Source organism: Lissotriton vulgaris, chromosome 6 (genome assembly GCF_964263255.1).
Source record: "Lissotriton vulgaris chromosome 6, aLisVul1.2, whole genome shotgun sequence".
NCBI classification, from domain to species: domain Eukaryota; kingdom Metazoa; phylum Chordata; class Amphibia; order Caudata; family Salamandridae; genus Lissotriton; species Lissotriton vulgaris.
In genome coordinates, this window is record NC_141694.1 from 1475969343 (window position 1) to 1475990995 (window position 21653).

At 45.1% G+C, this 21653-nt stretch overlaps 1 protein-coding gene across 3 annotated transcripts in view; it reads right to left on the bottom strand.

Annotated features, from left to right (window-relative positions):
* The window catches only part of UGP2 (UDP-glucose pyrophosphorylase 2), a 534584-nt gene that overhangs the window by 60459 nt on the left and 452472 nt on the right, over positions 1-21653 (bottom strand). For all 3 annotated transcript variants that reach the window (XM_086927618.1, XM_086927620.1, XM_086927619.1), the window contains exon 9: positions 2969-3073. In XM_086927618.1, the coding sequence (XP_086783744.1) occupies positions 2969-3073 (105 nt within the window). The remainder of the gene's footprint in view (positions 1-2968; positions 3074-21653) is intronic.

Genomic DNA, 21653 nt, shown 5'->3' on the forward strand with positions numbered 1-21653 from the left:
ATACACAACAGCTTCAACAACCAACCAACGCACACCATGACCGAACAACCACCCCCCACCACCACCCTCCGCGCCTGGACCCCGATCAGCACCGAAGACACCATCCGCACGATGAACTCCATCCACTCCGGATCACCGACCGACCCCTGCCCTCACCACGTCTTCAACAAAGCCGACGCTGTCATCGCACCCCACCTGCGAGACATCATCAACACATCCCTCGACACCACCATCTTCCCCGAGAGCTGGAAACACGCCGAACTCAGCGCCCTACTCAAGAAACCAACAGCGGACCCCACCGACCTCAAGAATTACCGCCCCATCTCGCTCCTCCCGTTTCCAGCCAAAGTCATCGAGAAGACCGTCAACAAGCAGATGGCCGCTTTCCTCGAGACGAACGGATCCCTCGACCCCTCACAGTCCGGCTTCCGAGCCAACCACAGCACCGAGACCGCCCTCATCGCCGCCACCGACGACATCCGAGCCCTGATGGACAATGGAGAAACAGCGGCCCTCATCCTCCTAGACCTCTCCGCGGCATTCGACAAGGTCTGCCACCGCACCCTAGTACGGCGCCTCAGCAACGTCGGAATCCAGGACAAGGCGCTGGAGTGGATCACCTCCTTCCTCGACGGGAGAACACAGAGAGTCCGCCTACCACCGTACAAGTCAGAGGCCACCGAAGTCATCTGCGGCGTCCCCCAAGGATCATCTCTGAGCCCCACCCTCTTCAACGTCTACATGAGCCCCCTCGCGGCCATCGTACGCAAACACAACCTCAGCATAATCTCCTACGCCGACGACACCCAGCTGATCCTCTCCCTGACCAACGACCCCGCCGCCGCCAGAGCCAACCTGCACGAAGGGATGAAAGAGGTAGCCGAGTGGATGACGACCAGCCGCCTGAAACTGAACTCGGACAAGACGGAGGTCCTCGTCCTGGGCTCCTCTCCCTCCGCCTGGGACGACTCCTGGTGGCCTCCCGCCCTGGGCACCGCACCCAAACCGACAGACCATGCACGCAACCTGGGCTTCATCCTGGACTCCTCCCTCTCCATGACCAGGCAAGTCAACAACGTCTCCTCGGCATGCTTCAACATCCTACGCATGCTACGGAAGATCTTCTGGTGGATCCCCACCGAGACCAGGAAGACCGTCACCCAGGCCCTCGTCACCAGCCGACTGGACTACGGCAACGCCCTCTACGCCGGGACCACCGCCAAGCTCCAGAAGAGACTCCAGCGGATCCAGAACGCCTCAGCCAGACTCATCCTCGACATCCCACGAACCAGCCACATCTCCGGACATCTGCGAGACCTTCACTGGCTCCCCGTCAACAAAAGAATCACCTTCCGCCTCCTCACCCACGCACACAAAGCCCTACACGACCAAGGCCCGAGCTACCTCAACAGCCGAGTCAACTTCTACGCTCCCAAACGCCACCTCCGATCAGCCAACCACGCCCTCGCCGCCGTCCCCCGCATCCGAAGAGCGACTACAGGAGGAAGGTCCTTCTCCCACCTGGCCGCCAAGACCTGGAACTCCCTCCCGACCGACCTGCGCCTGACCCAAGACCACCTCTCCTTCAGGAAGAAGCTGAAGACCTGGCTGTTCGAGCAGTAGCGGCTCCCCCCCCCCCAGCGCCTTGAGACCCCACGGGTATGTAGCGCGCTTTATAAGTGTCACTGATTGATTGATTGATTGATGCCGAATTAACCAGACAGATCATCAAGGACTGTTTACAGAGAGAGAGATGGCTCCAAATCCCCTGGTTGAAATACATCAAAGAATCACTAGGGTCCATCAGCCAAGAATTGTTATTCTCTGACCCCTTAAATATGGACCCATCCTGCAGACACTATGTACACAAGAATTAATGGGAAAATATGACTGCAGGAGGATGGAACTTGACTATCAAATCCACGGTACTAGCCCACTCGCTTGTATGCAATGAAATTGGCATGGAACCGTATCTCTTTTTAATGTACAGTCAACATGAGAGATTTTTAATGACTCGTTTTAGGCTCAATTTGTTGCACAATATTTTAGCCTACCCGTCTGGTTTTACGCTAACAATTTAGCAGAAGGGTGCCTGCGGCTGCGACAATAGGTCTCCGCAGGACACCCTTCATTTTGTATTACTTTGTTCCTTTTATAAAATCCCGAGGCGAAGGTTTTTGGTGGATATTCTAAAGGAATCAAAAATTAACCATGCCAAATCTGCTCTACTATTTCTGCAAAGAGCAACTGAGTTACGTACCTTGAGTGGCATTATGAGTTTTCTTAAAACTGTGTTCAAATTAAGAAATACAAGGGGATGATGGTGGACGAATGGGGAAGAATTGAAATGTGCCACACCTTTTTTTCTTTTCACGCCTAAAGTCAGTATATAGTATTAACAAAACCTTTTTAAACATGATTTTAATTCTAATGTTCAGTATGTTTTTATGTTGTATGTAATAATATGCATTTTTATGATGGCTTTTAACCATCGAAATAAATAAAGAACTGAACTGAACTGAATTATCCCTTTTTTAACTTTCAATAAATATCTCAATCAGGTGATATATTAGTATGTACTTAACTGAGACAATGAGAAATGTTGAGAAATACAAGTATTTTTTAATTTTAAAGACATTTGCTGCCTAATTTACATATTTTGATGGCTCAGGCTTGTGCTTTGGCTCTTAAGAGTCCAGCCAGACCCTGCACCTCCCCACCGACCCCCCCCATCCCACCACCCCACACGCCCCAACCCACCTAAATGTATTATTTCCTACCCCGTGCTGTGCAGGGATCTGACCCCCCCCCACCCCAACTGTGCTGTCATGACGCAATTACAACAGGAAGCAATGGGAGCGCGCATGACAGAACCTCGAGACACCACTGAGCCGCATGCGCACAGCGAGGGCACGCGCACAGAGGGGCGCTTCTGTAGGTTGTGTACCATCACTACTCCAAGGCCTACCTTCAGTGAAACGTTCTTGCCGAATGTCACATCTCCCGACACCGTCAGGTGGTCTAGTTCCAGCATGTCCGGGATGCTCTCGAACCGCTTCAGGTAATCTTGCACCTGTTACAAAAAGAAACATTAATACGTCTTACACTAGTCGTCCAGTACAGAAATCAATGTACATTAACTGTCACATCTGGAAAACTACAGACGCATGGAATGACGCATTTAAAAGTCGTGCTCTGCAGTGAAGCTCACTCTCACATCTGTAGATCACTGGTTCTAAACTCAACAGCCAGAACCAAGCCACGACTGCGAAAAGAGTAAAGAAGCCCGCCAGAACAAAAGGCAATGCGCCTTCCTACTGCAAGACAAAAATAAGCGAATAACCACAAGCACTGCAATATACAGGAGCGGGAGGTTGTCCTGTGCATAATACTTTGCATTCATTTTCATGCATTAGGAGCAAAAAGAAAATGTTTCTTTGCATAGCTGTATCATGACACAGACACACCAGCAAGCACCATTCATTTTTTGTTGTTTTCACAATCAACAAACATTACTTTATAGCCATCATATCTGACAATTTTTTTAATAAAAATCAACAGGGAGAATTACCGGGTATTGATACCCACATCTTGCCCATCAATCATGGCTTCACAGTCCCCCTAACCAACAATTTCTCAGACCTGACTCTGTTCTGCTAGGGCTTGCTACCTCCTATGTCCCCCTGAGAAGCCAGCTGCCTCGGTATCGCAATAGGCGCCACAACATAATTTCTCCCCCAATTTTCAAAGAGAAATGGGAAATCACCATGTTATACGTGGATCGAATGCAGGGAGTAGAGATGGGTGGTTTATTGTGGAAAATGGTATGGTGTTTTCCGGAGTCTTGTGCTTTCGACCATCGGGAACAGCAAACACTCACTAAGCCTTTCATGAAAATGTTCGCAAATCTTGCCCTTACACATGCTAACTTCGTGTTAGATTGTGACTTATGGGTGGAAGATAAAACACTCCCTCAGTGTAAAGAATTCCTAGGTTCTTGAGAAACAATTGGGTGGGAACAACTAATAAAAGACCTAACACATCACGGGGGATATACCCTGGATTTACTATTAGCACCAAAGGACTTTTTTCACTGTTAAAGATATGATCCCTTTAAGCAAGTCGAACCACATGTTGATAACTTTTGGGAAAAAAGCTTTAGAACCCCAAGTGAAGGCAGGAAAGGGATCACAAGGCATGTCATAAGTTGAATAAGAACCAGGAGGGAAAAACTCTTTGAAACACAGACCTGTTTTAGTGAGATAACAGTCTATGAGAACTACAACAAACTGCAAGGAAAAATCTTTAGACAAAATAATGCCAAACAAAGAGATTACACATCGGTGAAAACCATCAGCATAGTGTTACACAGAAACCTTAAAAAGAAATTTAAATAACATGTAAACAACTTGCAAGGAAAAATCTCTAGATCTTTAGACAAAATAATGCCAAACAAAGATTACACATCGGTGTAAACCATCAGCACAGTGGTACACAGAAACCTTAAAATAAATTTAAATAAAATGTAAACAACTAGAAAGACAATGGTGGAGGCTCTGTCTAGACAGTCATAAGCAACAATTAAAGAACGCATTGAAAAACTATAAAGCAGAAATCAGGAAAGCTAAAGAATGGTATTAACCTAAAAAAATTGTAGAAGCGACAAATGGGTCGAAAAGAATATTTTACATTGTAAGAGAACTAACGAACCTTGACTGTATCAAACAAGCAAAGCTTTCACAAGAACTTAATAATAATCAGCTCAGTTTTATTATTTTAAAAAATTCGATAAATCATCACCGACATGAATGTAAATTCATCTGGAATAGTCCAAACATTAAGAAATAAATATATCAGAGCAGAGATGGTAAATCAAGGTGGCATAAAACTAGACCGGATGGAACCAATGAAAGAAGATGTGTTTAGAACGTTAACAATGTACATCTCTTCAGGGTCTATACTGGACCAGTTACCCCCCAAAATTCCAGAGGAAAAGGCCAGATGATTATTACCTGGGGCTGCAAAAAAAAAAACAAAAAAAAAAGAAATCAATGTCTAATTACAGGCAGGGTTCCACAGATGTGGCGGAAAGCATTAATCACACCCCTGCTGAAGAAATCTACAGCAGATCCAGCAGTGCTCAGCAATTATCGCCAATATCGCAACTACCCTACCCGGTGCAAATTTTGAAAAAATAGGTCCGTAAAGAACTTTAACATTTTTGGGAAGATCCAACAACCTTCTAGAAAACGTGCACACAGTTTTTGACCTGCTCATGGCACAGAGACCGCTCTAATTTGACCATGGTTGAGCTCTAGAGGATGGTTGACAGGGTTCAAACTGTGGTTTTGATATTGTTTGACTTATTTGCCACAGTCAATCATCAAATACTTCTCTCCTGATTCAAAGACTTAAGTGTGAAGAGGATGTTGCTACAATGGATAGAATCCAACCCTCAAACAATCCCTCCTACCCATCAGAATTTAAAAAAGTGGAACATGGGATGCCTCAGGGCTCTGCCCTTCTTAGCCCTATCCTCTTTGAATCATTTTCAGCAGGGGACGTAAATAGATATTAATCATACAGCATTAGTTTTGTGAACTATGTCAACGATACGCAACTGATTCTTTCGCTAGACAACAATAGACCTAAGTCACTAGATGCTTTTCATAATTGTCTAAGAGATGTAGCAGAGAGGTTGAATAGTAATCCATTAGAATTTGAAAGTGAGAAAACAGAATTTTTATGCTGTTCGCCTTCAAGAAACCTTCATATACTCCTGAATAACTTCTGGCCTCGGACCTGCACAGGGAATTTAGAGACTTCAAATTCAATGTGTAATGAACACGCACTGATGACAAGATCTTGATGGAGACACACGTTACAAGGCAGCAGCTACAAGTTTTGAACTACTCGGGAACTTACAGCAAATTGTACCACTACTGCCACAGCCTGCAAGAAAAGTAGTGGTGCACAGTACTGTTCTAAGTAGAACTGATTACTGCAATGCCTTGCTGCTTGGAGCCCCAGAGATTTACTAAAGGCTGTATGGAGTGCAGGCAGCAGTGGCAAAATTTGCACTAAATAAACGCCTCTTCAAACACTCGAGGAACTCCACTGGCTTTCAGTGAGAGAGAGGCTCACATTTAAATCAATGTGCATCACATATAAGGCAATAAAGGAAACCGGACCTAGGCGGCGGCAAAGAAAATGTAAACATTATGATCCAGCAAGGGATCTACGCTCCTCCTCAGCTAATTTACTATGCATTCTGACGTTTCGGAAAGTGAAACATGGAGGTAGGGCTTATTCAGTAAGGGCAGCCCAGATATGAAATAAGCTGCCGGCTTAAGAGCCAGTAAGATTTTCCTCCAATTTAGGAGGGACCTGAAAACATGGCTCTTTCCCACATAGCTAGCTGTGTACAAGAAGACAGAATAAAGGGCTGTGCTTAAGAGACTCTCTGGCAGTTTAAGTTTGGTGAGAAGGTTAACTCAGCGCCAGGATACCTTTTAGGTAAAAGCAGCATTTTTTAAGTGAAACTAATAATAATACAGGGAAGAAATACAAATCGGAGAGGCATAGGAGAAATACATTTAAAAATATATAGGGTATGATAAAATACTACGTCATGCAGCACAGCGATTGACTGGGTGAGATTATGCTGGAAACATTGTGACAAAATATCCCTTAAATAGGGCATGTTGAGAGAGAGGAAGGTGTGCATGTACCTTCCTACATAGAAGTAAGGGAGGCATTAGAGGATTATGTGCATTCGAGACAATCAGAGAAAATCCAGTGCAGTTGAAACATACTTAAAGACAGTGCCAATCATCTACAGCAGAGGTTCTTCACCTTTTGACTTATGTGGACCCCCACTTAATCATTACTGGAATCTTGGGACCCCCACTGAGTCACTACTGGAAGTCAGAGACCACAGCTTAAGCAATGCCGGTTAATTAAACATCAAACAATACACAAGCACTCATCAAACAAATACACAAATGATCGAATACTTGATTTAATCCACAGAGATACTAAAAATAAAATTGTTCATTTTACTGGAAGTTTGGGGCTTTTCTAAATTAAACTGAGGCCAACCATTCTCCCTACTTTATACATTTATTCATTTGCACTGCTCCCATGAATCAGAGGACACCAACTTAATTTTAAGCCTCCATTTTCAAATTCCTTAACATTTAAGGAATGTTTTAAAATATTATACACACTTTATTAATCTGTTATTATAATTTAGTTTTACAAGCAGCTGTGAACCCCCTTAGTAGAGGTCGTGGACCCCAAGGGATCCCCGGACCACAGGTTAAGAACTGATCTACTAAGAAAGTTTTTACACATTACTACATTTGGTATGTTGCAAAAATATCAAGATATGTAATCTGTGGTTTCTGGGGATGGTTAAGAGAAGAGGCGATGTAAACGAACATCTTAAAAGTAGAGGCCATAAGTCACTGTGATTATGGTGAATGAGAGGGGAGCGAAATGAAGGGTTACTATTAATAAGTTCATATGAAAGGTGGTAGCGGTTGATGTAATCAGTTGCAGATGTAAAATGGATTTCACTAAATCATAAGATGCCCAGTTGCCCCATGACTCTACCGGAGAGGCTCGCATACAGTAGTGGGCTACATGCTCTCCATTCAGTAGAATGCATTATTAAAATCAATATGCATTGTCTTAAGGTTTAACCTGATGGCTTAGGTCTGAAAAGAAAAGCACTGTTAGCACTTGAATAACAAGAAAACCAGCGTTGTGTCATTATGACTTCGCCATCTTTGAAGGGTCGTGTGTAACGCACAACCAACGACAATATCTGAAAAATAAGGACACTTTTATGGGTATATTTAAATAAAATTTAAAAAAAGAACTACCCAATAAAACAAATGCAGGATTAACCTTTTTAGCTCCAAAGAGGGAGCTCATGCATCTCTTTTAAAGTTATGTTCAGCTACCGAGATTTCCTTTTTGACAGGTTCATTAATAAATCGGTGTATGTCTTCACCTGCTGCCACTGTATCTGGTGCTCTGGGCTCACTTCAAAGAAACACTAAAATCAAGAACATGACCCGGACAACCCCAGGCTAGTGAAGCTCCTTTTTGGTGAATTTCCAGAAGAGGATAACCCTTTTCCTCCAACAATTTGAAAACATTTGAAAAAAAAACACCACCAGATAAAAGTCAAAAGGACAATAAAAAGATAAACAATAGTTTAGCATAAAACAGGGTGGAATAATGGAAGCGAGGAAATACAAAGCAGAACTTGGAGTGGAGGTATTCTGGGACAGGAAGGGGTAGAAGTGCAAGGCTATACATAATCCGGTATAAGGAGGAGAGGAACTAGGTTATCTAGGACGAGGCACTCTGGCATAAGCAGGGGTAGCCATACTGGGTAGACTGATCATGGAGGATAGGGATAAAGAAAAAAATGGATGAACCAATAAGGAATACTTTAGTGGAATGAAAATAGGAAGAGAGAAGAGAAGTGTGTGCGGGAGTACATACCACATACAAGCTAAAGAAAAGGTAGACCCTGAGGAGGAAGGAGGACGTAAACAACTTTACCTCCATAAAAGGGAAAGATGGGACTCTGTAAATAAAAGTAAGCATGAGGATTTTATTGAGCAAGTGGCAGGGAGTATAGATAGGGGTCATGGACTTAATTATTGCTGGAGATTGGAAAACATTTTTGAGGCAAAATCCCAGTGATCAATGTGTTCTCTTCGATAAGTAACAACATCCATGTCACCTACGATATCTGGTTAATGGACTATGTCCTGTTATATCACAACAGTTGAGAGGCAAGAGGTGACGTCCCTATAAATGCTACTAGAGGACTTTTGGGAGGACTATTCCTGCATGTTCATGCAGCATCTGCCCCACAATTCTTCCTTGCTCTTCAAACGAAAGAGAACTCTCCCGACTGGTCACTAGAATACTTGATGTAGCATTGATCAGCCAAAGCAATCAGGTGGTTGGCACCTCGGAGGCCTTCTTCGAGGAGTCGTCTGATGTGAAGCACCCAAGACTCTTCGATGTCTGTATGTGAAATAGTCCGCCTTTTCATCTAACTTCACAAAAACCATCACTTTTCTCACACATTGCACAATGCTCTGTATTTTGTCGATGTTGGCTTTTCAGAAACTTCTTGGGACAGCGCCCAGCAAAATCATTTGTTGATGAGAGCATTGTACTTTGAGAAAATGGTGGCGAAAGACTAGCACAGTGCTGGAGAAACCACTACATGAGTACAAAGCATTCAATGAAACCCAGAGTAGGGAGGAACTACTACATGTGTAAGAAGCATTCAATGAAACCCAGAGTAGGGAGGAACAACTACATGTGTAAGAAGCATTCAATGAAACCCAGAGTAGGGAGGAACAATTACATGTGTAAGAAGCATTCAATGAAACCCAGAGTAGGGAGGAACTACTATATGTGTAAGAAGCATTCAATGAAACTCAGAGTAGGGAGGAACAACTACATGTGTAAGAAGCATTCAATGAAACCCAGAGTAGGGAGGAACTACTATATGTGTAAGAAGCATTCAATGAAACCCAGAGTAGGGAGGAACAACTACATGTGTAAGAAGCATTCAATGAAACCCAGAGTAGGGAGGAACAACTACATGTGTAAGAAGCATTCAATGAAACCCAGAGTAGGGAGGAACTACTATATGTGTAAGAAGCATTCAATGAAACCCAGAGTAGGGAGGAACAACTACATGTGTAAGAAGCATTCAATGAAACCCAGAGTAGGGAGGAACTACTATATGTGTAAGAAGCATTCAATGAAACCCAGAGTAGGGAGGAACAACTACATGTGTAAGAAGCATTCAATGAAACCCAGAGTAGGGAGGAACAACTACATGTGTAAGAAGCATTCAATGAAACCCAGAGTAGGGAGGAACTACTATATGTGTAAGAAGCATTCAATGACACCCAGAGTAGGGAGGAACAACTATATGTGTAAGAAGCATTCAATGAAACCCAGAGTAGGGAGGAACAACTACATGTGTAAGAAGCATTCAATGAAACCCAGAGTAGGGAGGAACAACTACATGTGTAAGAAGAATTCAATGAAACCCAGAGTAAGGAGGAACAACTACATGTGTAAGAAGTATTCAATGAAACCCAGAGTAGGGAGAAACTACTACATGTGTAAGAAGTATTCAATGAAACCCAGAGTAGGGAGGAACTACTACATGTGTAAGAAGAATTCAATGAAACCCAGAGTAGGGAGGAACTACTATATGTGTAAGAAGCATTCAATGAAACCCAGAGTAAGGAGGAACAACTACATGTGTTAGAAGCATTCAATGAAACCCAGAGTAGGGAAGAACAACTACATGTGTAAGAAGCATTCAATGAAACCCAGAGTAAGGAGGAACAACTACATGTGTAAGAAGCATTCAATGAAACCCAGTGTAGGGAGGAACAACTACATGTGTAAGAAGCATTAAATGAAACCCAGAGTAGGGAGGAACTACTATATGTGTAAGAAGCATTAAATGAAACCCAGATTAGGGAGGAACAACTACATGTGTAAGAAGCATTCAATGAAACCCAGAGTAGGGAGGAACTACTATATGTGTAAGAAGCATTCAATGACACCCAGAGTAGGGAGGAACAACTATATGTGTAAGAAGCATTCAATGAAACCCAGAGTAGGGAGGAACAACTACATGTGTAAGAAGCATTCAATGAAACCCAGAGTAGGGAGGAACAACTACATGTGTAAGAAGAATTCAATGAAACCCAGAGTAAGGAGGAACAACTACATGTGTAAGAAGTATTCAATGAAACCCAGAGTAGGGAGAAACTACTACATGTGTAAGAAGTATTCAATGAAACCCAGAGTAGGGAGGAACTACTACATGTGTAAGAAGAATTCAATGAAACCCAGAGTAGGGAGGAACTACTATATGTGTAAGAAGCATTCAATGAAACCCAGAGTAAGGAGGAACAACTACATGTGTTAGAAGCATTCAATGAAACCCAGAGTAGGGAAGAACAACTACATGTGTAAGAAGCATTCAATGAAACCCAGAGTAAGGAGGAACAACTACATGTGTAAGAAGCATTCAATGAAACCCAGTGTAGGGAGGAACAACTACATGTGTAAGAAGCATTAAATGAAACCCAGAGTAGGGAGGAACTACTATATGTGTAAGAAGCATTAAATGAAACCCAGATTAGGGAGGAACAACTACATGTGTAAGAAGCATTCAATGAAACCCAGAGTAGGGAGGAACTACTATATGTGTAAGAAGCATTAAATGAAACCCAGATTAGGGAGGAACAACTACATGTGTAAGAAGCATTCAATGAAACCCAGAGTAGGGAGGAACTACTATATGTGTAAGAAGCATTCAATGAAACCCAGAGTAGGGAGGAACAACTACATGTGTAAGAAGCATTCAATGAAACCCAGAGTAGGGAGCAACATACAACTTCAGGTATATGGATCACGCTGGAGACTGAACTCATTAGCAGTTGATAGGCAAAACTAGCTTACAGGGGCGTAACACAGGCCCCCGCATCCCCCGCAGTGCGGGAGGGGCCCAGGGGCTGCAGGGGGGCCCCTCAGCACTGTACTCACGCCAGAGAGCTCTGGATTAAATCCGGAGCGGCCCCTCTGTGCACCTTGCAGGGGGGCCCCTACGACTTTCGTTATGCCACTGCTAGCTTAGCCTTTCAAGAATGTGGAACCCCTTCATACCTCACTTCAAGAGGGACACCATTGGGCGATAGCAGAATGATGAACACGACAAACGAAACAAGAGTACCTCTTTCTTCCCGCTGATCTAAAGTCCTTCTTTTCAACTTTATCCTTTGATACAACAGCGTCTTCTATGAGTCTACTCTGACATGCTAACTGCAAGAATAGGAACTACTGGTTTAATTAGTATGGTGGGATAAAGTCCGACTGGTGGCATTACCGCAATTAACAGAACAGATTCCAGCCAAGAGCAAATAGGCACTATAAAAGCATCAGAAAATAGATCTAAAAATAAACAGACACAATAAAAGCAGATAGAAACTAGGGAGAATTAAAAGCTTCTCAAACAGATGGGTCTTTCAGCAACACAATACATATTTAATGAGCTCGAAATGAACAATGAGAGCATCCAGTGCCCAGGAGGAAAATCTAAGAAAGATCGACGCACCATGGCACATTGGATTAGACAGCCCGGAACATCGTGGCTGCCACAATCCAAGGTGAGGTTTTAAAAGACACAAGTGCGGGATCTTGAGATGAATCACGGTCTATGAAAGATCAACGCACCATCGCACATTGAATTAGACAGCACAGAACATCACAGCTGCCACAAACCAAGGAGAGGTTTTAAAAGACACAAGTGCAGGATCTTGAGATGAATCATGGTAAACTAGCAGTTTGCATTCATGTATTTGAGCAAATTTAATTTATATTGACAAAGGATTAACCTTAATCGTATAATTGTGATAAAAATATATACAGCTCACGATTTATGTAGGGACAAAGACCTCCCCTCGCAAGGGCCGCTGTGTCACCAGCCAAGCGAGGCGGTTTGACCTCATTTGTTATTTTTGCCCAGTGCACCTGACGATCTGGGAGTCCAGTGGATGTGATGATGTGCCCCGGCATAGCAAGGGGCTGGCCAGCAGGTGTAACTAAAGCTTATCCACCATTTATTTGTGGAAAGTGGCTACTGCTGCTTTGTATCCAGCTATACTGAGAGGGTGATGACTGCTGGCAGCCAATTCTAGGTTCAGGGCTCTTTCTCTGTGCCCCGGGTCTTTGCTTTCAGCATCGTGCACACTGAGTGCTGTTACACGTTGTCTAGCTGGGAGGATGCAATGTGAATATTGTACTATGAAGAACGCAGCGCACCTTGCAACTGCTACCATCAAATTATCTTACATATACTAAGTACTGTTACCAAACTGCTTAGCATGGTAAAACCTTTAACCATTGTGTCTCGACTCAGCTAACCTCCTACCTTAACCATCTGCCTGCAGGACAGTCTTGGTTCAGATCAGGCTTCAGTAAAGGAACAGCAACATTGAAAGTGCTTAATGGCATCCGCAGCATTCTACATAATGGTAATATTGCCGTACTGGTCTTATTAGATCTCTCAGCAGATTTCGATACCACTGAGCAGATGAAATTACTAGCTATTGTGTAAAATTGAACTAACTTTAGAGACCTAGCACTGAAATGTTTCGCCTCTTTCCTTTTGAAGTGGCAGCAACTAGTGAAGATGTGGACTCTTATATCAAGATGTGACCTGGTGGTATGTGACCTATCAAAAGGTTCAATATTCTCTCCTACACTCTTCAACGTTTATCTGCACAAAGTGTATAAATGAGAGTATCTTCTGTAAAGCTCACCCACAGTTACCGCACTTACTCCATATCGATTTAAGATTGGATAGCCGAAAACTTACTCATGCTTTCCATGCTAAAAATAGAGTTCCTGCTAATATGTACTGAACACGAAAACAGATTTGGCCTGGTTCTCTTGAACGAGCTGAAACTTGAATACTTCATCCCAAAACAAATTCCTTAAGTTAACTTCATGGGCTTCACTCTTGATAATACTCCATTCTCTCCACCCAAGGGTGGAGACAAGCCTGGCAGACATTGTAATCTTGTGCTTCCTATAGGTCTATCTCCTTTATAAATGCAGATCTAGGCAAAGGTCCTTGGTAACTGTCTTGTCGCAGTCATCAATCTCTTGTGCAACCAGAACAAAATGATTTCATATTAAATAGGTGTATAAAGCACAATATCAGTGGTTCCATAACGCCCTAGCGATGGCACACCTCCTTTATGGCACTACAGTACTCCTTAAGGTGTATTTTGAAAATCCATTTTATTTCATTAATTCAGACTTTCCTCTTCCCAATCCCGTCCAAGCCGAACTACGGCCATAACTATTTCATCAACATGCAACTCCTGTACACACAACTTCTAGCCAGGGTCAGGATTAATGGAGTATCCTCAAAGTATTGCTCATTATGAGGGGCATCAACCAGGAATTCCCACTACCTCCACTTCTCTTCGTGTTGGACACAGAGTCCATGGCTGAAGGGATCCGGATAGATGCCCAATTATGCAGACTCGAGGGACTGAGTAGGATTGAGGGCACGGTATCGGTATTCAGTTGGCCTCCTTATTCATCTTTAGGACCCATTCTGGTCTGCCCCATGTTCACTCTGACTACCAGAAGTGCATAGTGAATTATCTGGCTTCAGGGTTAACAAATCCAAATCTGTGATGAACCCAGTACGGGAGGGGGAGCCTAAAAATGTAGACCAGTGGTTCTCAGCCGCAAGTCCAGGGATCTCAGGGGGTAGGCTTCTGCTTAGAAAATTAAATTATATTAACTGATTAATTTAGTGTATATATAAAGAAAAACTTAGCAAGTCAAATTAAATATTTTAAAACATTCTGTACATGAGAAGGAATTTGAAATTAGAAGATAAATATTAAGGTAGTATTCTCGGAGTATTCTCATGATTTGTGCAAGTACATCAAACAGACTTTAGAATGCATGATGAGTGGCCTCAATTGAATTTAGAAAAGCTCCAACCGTCCCATCAAAACTAAAATGTAGTTTTTTTTAAATATTTGCTTGTGAAGTAAATAAAATGTCATTATTTGAACATTTGTTTGATAAATGCGGTTTCTGTATTGTTTGTGTATTGTTTATTCGAACATGCTTACGCCAGGGTCCCTGGCTCCCAAAAACGACTAAGATTCCAAGAATGATTTAATGGGAGTCCCAGAGTTCAAGTAATGATTACATGAAGGTCCACAGTAGTCAAATGGCTAACCACTGATTTAGACAATATACCAGACTTTAACCCGCTCGGCGCCATACTCCTGAATGGAGAACTGGGGAAGCACAAGATCTCCCTTCTCTACCTTCCCTGCCTCACGCAACTTGTGGGAGGATGATCTTGGTCTCATGGACTAAGAAGAATGGCAGAAGCACTTAAAGCTCAAAGAGAAGCAACTACTACTGATCAGTTCTGTTTAATTCAATTCAAATACCTCCATCACGTGTACTGGAAGCACAAGAGACTGACTCCCAGTGACTCAGGCCCGTTGTGGTGGAACGCCACTGGATGGGCCAGAGGGGGACTTCGTACACACAAGCTGGTCATTTCAGACAGTACAGGGGTTTTGACAGGGCACTGTACAGACCAATGTCCTGAGGTGTTCAGTGTATCTTGATCCTATGATAACACTATTTAAACCCTGCTGTCCATTGAATTAAATGCCAGCGCACCAGGCCTCCTTCACAGGAGTCTTATTGTGGCCAAGAGGCATAAGGTAGTGTACTGCGGATTCTGATGATTGAAAAGCTGGGCCCATGACATGGACAACTACATGGCTTTGAAGATCCCCAGTGTATCAGGCTAGATGTTGCCCGCGAAAACATCAAACAATATGGGCAGCATGGAGGTGCTATAGAGTACTGGTGACGTGAACCAAGTGAGAATGTCACCTAGAGAGAGATCCAGACCCATTAAAGAGGTGGAAGAATACTGACATGCGAAAAGGAACTTACTGCCATGTCAGGGACTGAGGACACTCCTGCATTGTCAATCCTTACAGACCTGGGGATGTATCTCTTCTTTGAACACACTGCCAACAGTTTTCAACTGTCATAAATCCCCCCCACGCACCCATAGGAATAATCTAGACACCAAAACTGGAGAATACTTTTTTTGAGTAACAAAACACCCGCCTAATGGGTACAAATTGCTCCTTTCTCGGCAGGCAGATATAAATTGCTGGCTCGTGCTGGATTTATACGAGGCTCCCATACTGCAGCCATACTGATGAACGAGGACTGACAAGGCCAATAGATTTGGACCTGGCCACCAGTCTTTTGGCTTTGGCTATGGGAATGTGAAATACTTCAAGGTATACTGATGAGAAATTTGGAATACCCCAACAAAGGGTCCTAGAAAAATAATTACATCTAACACCACCGTACATGATCCTAGGTATCCAAAATGACATTCACATGCCCTAAAAAAGCTGGTCATGTGGTTAGTTGGTGTTGGACTTGGCCCTTTTTGCAGGGTCATTCGTGAACTTTTTGCCTTCCCCCTGTATTTTTTCTGACCTGTTGGCGGTTTTATGGCTCTGGGCACTTTAGCACTGCTGATCAGTGCTAAAGCGCATATGCTCTCCCTATTGTAAATTGATGTCTGGATTAGTGAGTCCATGATTGGCTGGTTTGATTTACTTGTCAGACCCTAGTACAGTGCACTGCGTGTGCCCAGGGCTTTTAAATCAAATGCAGCTGGTGGGCCTGCAGCACTGGTTTTGACACCCACAGAAACAGCCTGTAAAGTGTGTCTCAGGTCTGTCAATGCAGAACCTGTGTGCAGTCTGTTACTGCTATGTTGACTGGGCAAGTGAACCCACTTGCCAGTCCCTAGATCTTCCCTTTTCTGCATATCAGATACCCCTAAGGTAGGCCCAAGGGCAGGGTGCATTGTAAGTATAAGGTAGGACATGCCCTGGTGTGTATGGCAGGTCCCAATAGTGAATTACAATCATTTTCGTTTTTCACTATTGCAAGACTACCTGTTCCCCATAGGCCAGAATGGGCTGTTTGATTACAACATCTTATAATCCTAACTGACTCAGGGAACTAGGTAGAAATTCGAGTTTAGTACGCCTGAACTCGAAAAGATAAAATATATCTTTTAGTAAAGTTGGTTTTTAACATTCTATGTTTCAAAATATCACTTTTACAAAGTAGGTATTTTCTTGCCTAACTGTCCAAGCCTGCCTCGGCTAGGTTGTGTATTCCTGGTCTGGAGTTTGAGTGACAGGGTGAGTCAGTACAGGGCCGAATAGAGTTATCTGCATGTAGATGGGTGGGAGGAGTTGCACCTGGGACCTGAAAAGGGCTGTGCCTGCCTTCCACAATGCTGGCTCACCTCCTGTGGTGCGTCTGATGTTCCTGGCCCACACTGTCAAAGGAAAGAAGAAGTCTTGTCAACAAAGTGCTCGAGGACTGCACAGAACTGGTTTGAATTGGGTACAGGACCCTCTGTCTTCAGAGGACAAACGATTTGCTAGTATAAATATGGGGACCCAGAACTTTAGATCACTTTTAGGAAACACAAAGAAATAAACCTTTGCTGAGGAGAGGAACCAGAGAGACTGAGGAGGAGACTATCCCTAAGCGGAGCGCAGTTTGGGGGATTGGCCTGCAGTGGTTGCCTGACTGCCAAAGAAAGGAGAAAGGACTTTTGGGCTACTTTCATTCAACTTGTGAAGGATTTCCAAGGGCTTGAGATAGAGCTTGCCTCCTGCTGAAGTCTCAGGGACAGCAGACTTCACCAACCAGCTCCCCAAGAGTTCTTTTGAAGTGCCTGCGGTTGTGTTGGGCCTTCTGATGAACTGCGTGTCGCAAGGAGCTGGAAGCACGACTCACGAAGGAGAAGCATGTCACTTTTGCAGCCGCTATCCTCACATCACTGAAGAAGGGTGTCGCCGCTGTCGCTACGCAGAAGCGCCTCCCAGAGCCGGAGAAGAGGATCGACGTTGCATCAGACGCCGCCGTATCATCGGAGAAGTGTGTCGCCGCCGCAGCCGCTGTTGTTGCATCACTGAAGAAGGGAGTTGCAGCTGCAGCGGTCACATCGCATGGCTGAAGCGCCTCGCATCGCCGGAGAAGAGGATCGACGTAGCATCAGACACCGCTGCATCACCAGAAAGCGTGTCACAGGGCCTGTCGCGGCTCAGAAGAACCGTTGAGTCGCTGCACGGCCGTTGGGCGTGCACGCATCGTGTCGCATCATGAAGAAGACGCCATCTTTGTTTCATTGCACCTGATCTTCATCGCATCACAGTGCTGCTGGTTGCATCGCCACAGAAGCTCAGTAATGTTAATGTTAGGGGTTATTTATTAAGCGCACTTACACCGGGTGGCTTCATGGCGCTGACCAAAAAACAGAGAACACTGAGAGCAGACTAATCAGACAGCAAGCTGTCCACTATACCATGTTATATGCTTGCTGGAACAGCCAGGTCTTGAGGAGCTTCCTAAACTGCATAGTGTCCGTACAAGACCGGATTGCCAGAGGGAACGAGTTCCAGAGTTTTGGCGCCAGGACCGCAAAGCGGCGGCCTCCCTGACGCACACATTTGAACTTAGGTACAGATAGCAAGGAGAGGTGGGCTGAGCGAAGGGTCCGATTGGGAACATATCTGGGTAATAGATTGTTGATGAAGGCAGAACTTTTAGCATGCAGAGCCTTGAACACAAGGCAGCCCGTTTTGAAAACACATCACTGAGAGATGGGAAGCCAATGTAGTTTCTCAAGCACAGGACTAATTGGTTGCCATCTAGGTTGTCGCATGGCCAGCCGAGCTGCCTGGTTTTGTACTAACTGCAGACGCTTGAACAAATAGGGTGGCATACCCAGGTACACGGAATATGCGTAGTCCAGATGAGATGTAACAGTGGAAGTTATGATCCGGATCAGAGCATCCTGTGTGAAAAACCGGTGAATTTTCCTGATCTTGCGCATCTGGAGGAAGCACTTCGAGGTCACATTGCCCACCTGGGATTTCAATGTGAGTTCCGTATCAAGGGAGACTCCCAGTGTTTTAGCTGAACTGGAAGGGGAAGGAGGTGGACCCAGCTCCACGGGCCAATAATGTGGACCCCAAAATGTGTTGCTGTCTGCGGTCAGGACAAGCTCTGTCTTACCCGGGTTCAGTTTCAAGTGATTGCTGTCCATCCACTGTAGTATATACAGCAGTGTTTCCTGAAAGTCCGTCACAGAGGGGTTTGAGACCAATTGCAGATCATCTGCATAGTTGAGGACTGTCACATTTCTCGCCTTCAATGAACGAATCAAAGGGGAAATATAGATGCTAAATAGATGGGGTGACAGTGCTGAACCCTGCGGGACCCCACATGAGATTTTCTGAGGGGAAGCCAGATATGGCCCTAGACGGACCGCCTGAGACCTATCATTCAGAAAGGAAGAGAGCCAGCAAGCGGCCGCTCCCCGGACACCCGCAAGTTCGACACGGTCAACCAAAATAGCATGGTCGACCGTGTCAAAAGCGGCGGAAAGATCTAAGAGTACCAATGCCCGGGGGGAACCTCTATCAGCATGGTCTCGGAGAGTATCTAGTACCGCCACAATGACCGTTTCAGTTGAATGAGCCGGCCGAAAACCTGCCTGATGGGGATCGAGATATTTAGATTCCTCCAAAAAGTCAGAGAGACAATTGGCAACAAAAGTCTCCAGCAACTTGGCGAGGAAAGGAAGCAGAGAAATCGGACGGTAGTTAGATAGCAGTGTGGAATCTGCTCCGAGTTTCTTTAATAAGGGGACCACTATAGCCTTTTTAAAGGCTGAGGGAACTATCCCCGAGGTAAAGGACTCAATCATTAAAGCCAATACGGGGCCAGGGAAGGCAACAAGACAGTCGAGAAACCGACGCATCACCTTCCCACGCCAAGAAGAACCGACACACCCCAATGTATCAGGAGGGGCCCGACGCATCATCGTTCTTGCGTGTAAGGAACCGACGCATCACCTTCCCTGAAACACTTTCATTGTATAGCGTTACGCATCCAAAGGACCTCAAAGTGTCGCATTTTACATCTTAAGAGAACTAAGCTAATTCTACAATTTTTGAAGTACAGTATTGTGGATTTTTGTCGCTTGTGGTCTTGTGTTAAGTCTATATAAAATACTTATTTATATACTACAACTTGTGTGGTGTCCATCTGTAGTGTTGTCACTGGGTTACAGTATGTGTTCACAAATGCTTTACACACTGCCTCCGAGATAAGCCTGCCTGCTCGTGCCAAGCTACCAAGGTGGTGAGCAGGGATTATTTTAGGAGTGCACCCCCTTACCCTGACTAGATGCAAAGGTCCTTATTTGACAAAGGTACCTACCGCTGCCAACTAGAGACCCCTAAATCTAATAGTTGGCTTAAAGGAGGCCAAGAGGGACATAGCTCCAGGTTGGGGTACTGCCAATCACCAGACTAAATCAAAACGTTACATAGGAATGGATCAATATATGGATACAGAAAGGATGGTCTATAAAGTAGAGTTGCCTCACACAAGTTCATAAAGATTTGGGGACATATGCATTGCACATTTTGAGCTGGAATGAATTGGGAAATAATGGGACACACGTAGTTGTGACTCGCCTAGTAACTGATGGAGGACAGACATTTAGATCATGAGAGTAAGTGGTGCGAGGTCCATGAGATGAGATGTGTGGTTTGGGGGATTTTCAACCCTCAGTGCCCCTTCGCCAGTCTCATGACTGGCAGATGGGTCGAGGTTAATTTGGAATAGTGGACTCATGGTTACAGCTGACTTCTGAGACTCAAACAGTGTTAAAAAAGGTTGTGGTGTCAATTTTTACCATTTGAGTGTGATTAGAGAGGTATGTGCTAAGCCGTTCCATCTATAACTTGATGGCCTGGGGTGTTGAAAGCACTGCTAGATAACAAGGGTTTAAGAAGACAGGAATGGGCACAAGTGAAGGGTATGACATAAAATTTTAAATGTCAGCACCATAAAATATGTGAAGAAGGATATGGCTGTCGTTTGAGAACAGCGTTATTTGCTTGAAAGTTTTAAAAAAAACAATAACTGCATTGTAAATAGAGACATGCGTTTTACATTTTTACTATAAAGGTTCCCCTCTCTTTATTTTAAAAATCACGATAACCAAGATGGCCGCCTGGTAGGAGCCTCCGGAAGGAGCTCCCTGCGCTTGGGATCCCTTAACCGGGTATATCCCTGTTAGCGGCAGCCAGCGACCGTCTTCCGTAACAAGAGTAATCCCTGCAGCGACGGAGAGCTGAAAAAGGCTTGGGACGCGGATCAACGTGGTGAACAGCCCGCATCACAGCAGAGGAACCCAAGTGACATTGGAGGGCTGGGAGAGGCTCGGGACGTTGGTAGTCGCCACCCGATTTCCTCCACAGCCAGCACCGAGGACAAAGCGGAACGCACACCGGCTCACCGGCCCCCTCCCCCACCCCCGAGCTAGGGGGTCGCATCTCAGCTGGTACTCCGGGACAGAAGGGGTCGAGGAAAAAACAACGGAAAACCCTCCCCACTGCAGCAGAGGATGCTAGTCGCAGCACCGGGTTCAGAGGGAGGATCACCGGGAACAGCGGGAGCAAGCCGCAGCAGAGGAATCATAGCGGACAGCTGGCACAGCGGGAGGAACACCGGACACCTCCGGGTTCCTGGACGGGAGTTGGCGCTGACCGATGAGGCGCGGGTGACAGAGCGGGCCGGCGGGAGGCTTCCCCCCTCCCAGTGGATCAACAAGAACGGTGCAATCGGCACCTAGAACGGCTCCGGGGTGCACTGGCTGGGTGTTCTGGGCAGCGTTCCGGTGGGAGGCTTCCCCCCCCCCCCCCTTCCAGAGGATCAAAGAGAACGGTACAATCGGCACCTAGATCGGCTCCGGTGTGCACTGGTTGGGTGTTCTGGGCAGCGTTCCGGCGGGAGGCTTCCCCCCCTCCACCTTACCAGCGGAGCAACGAGAACGGAGCAATGGGCATCTAGAGCGGCTCCGGTACACCCTGTGTGTGGGTTTTGGGCAGCGTTCCGGCGGGAGG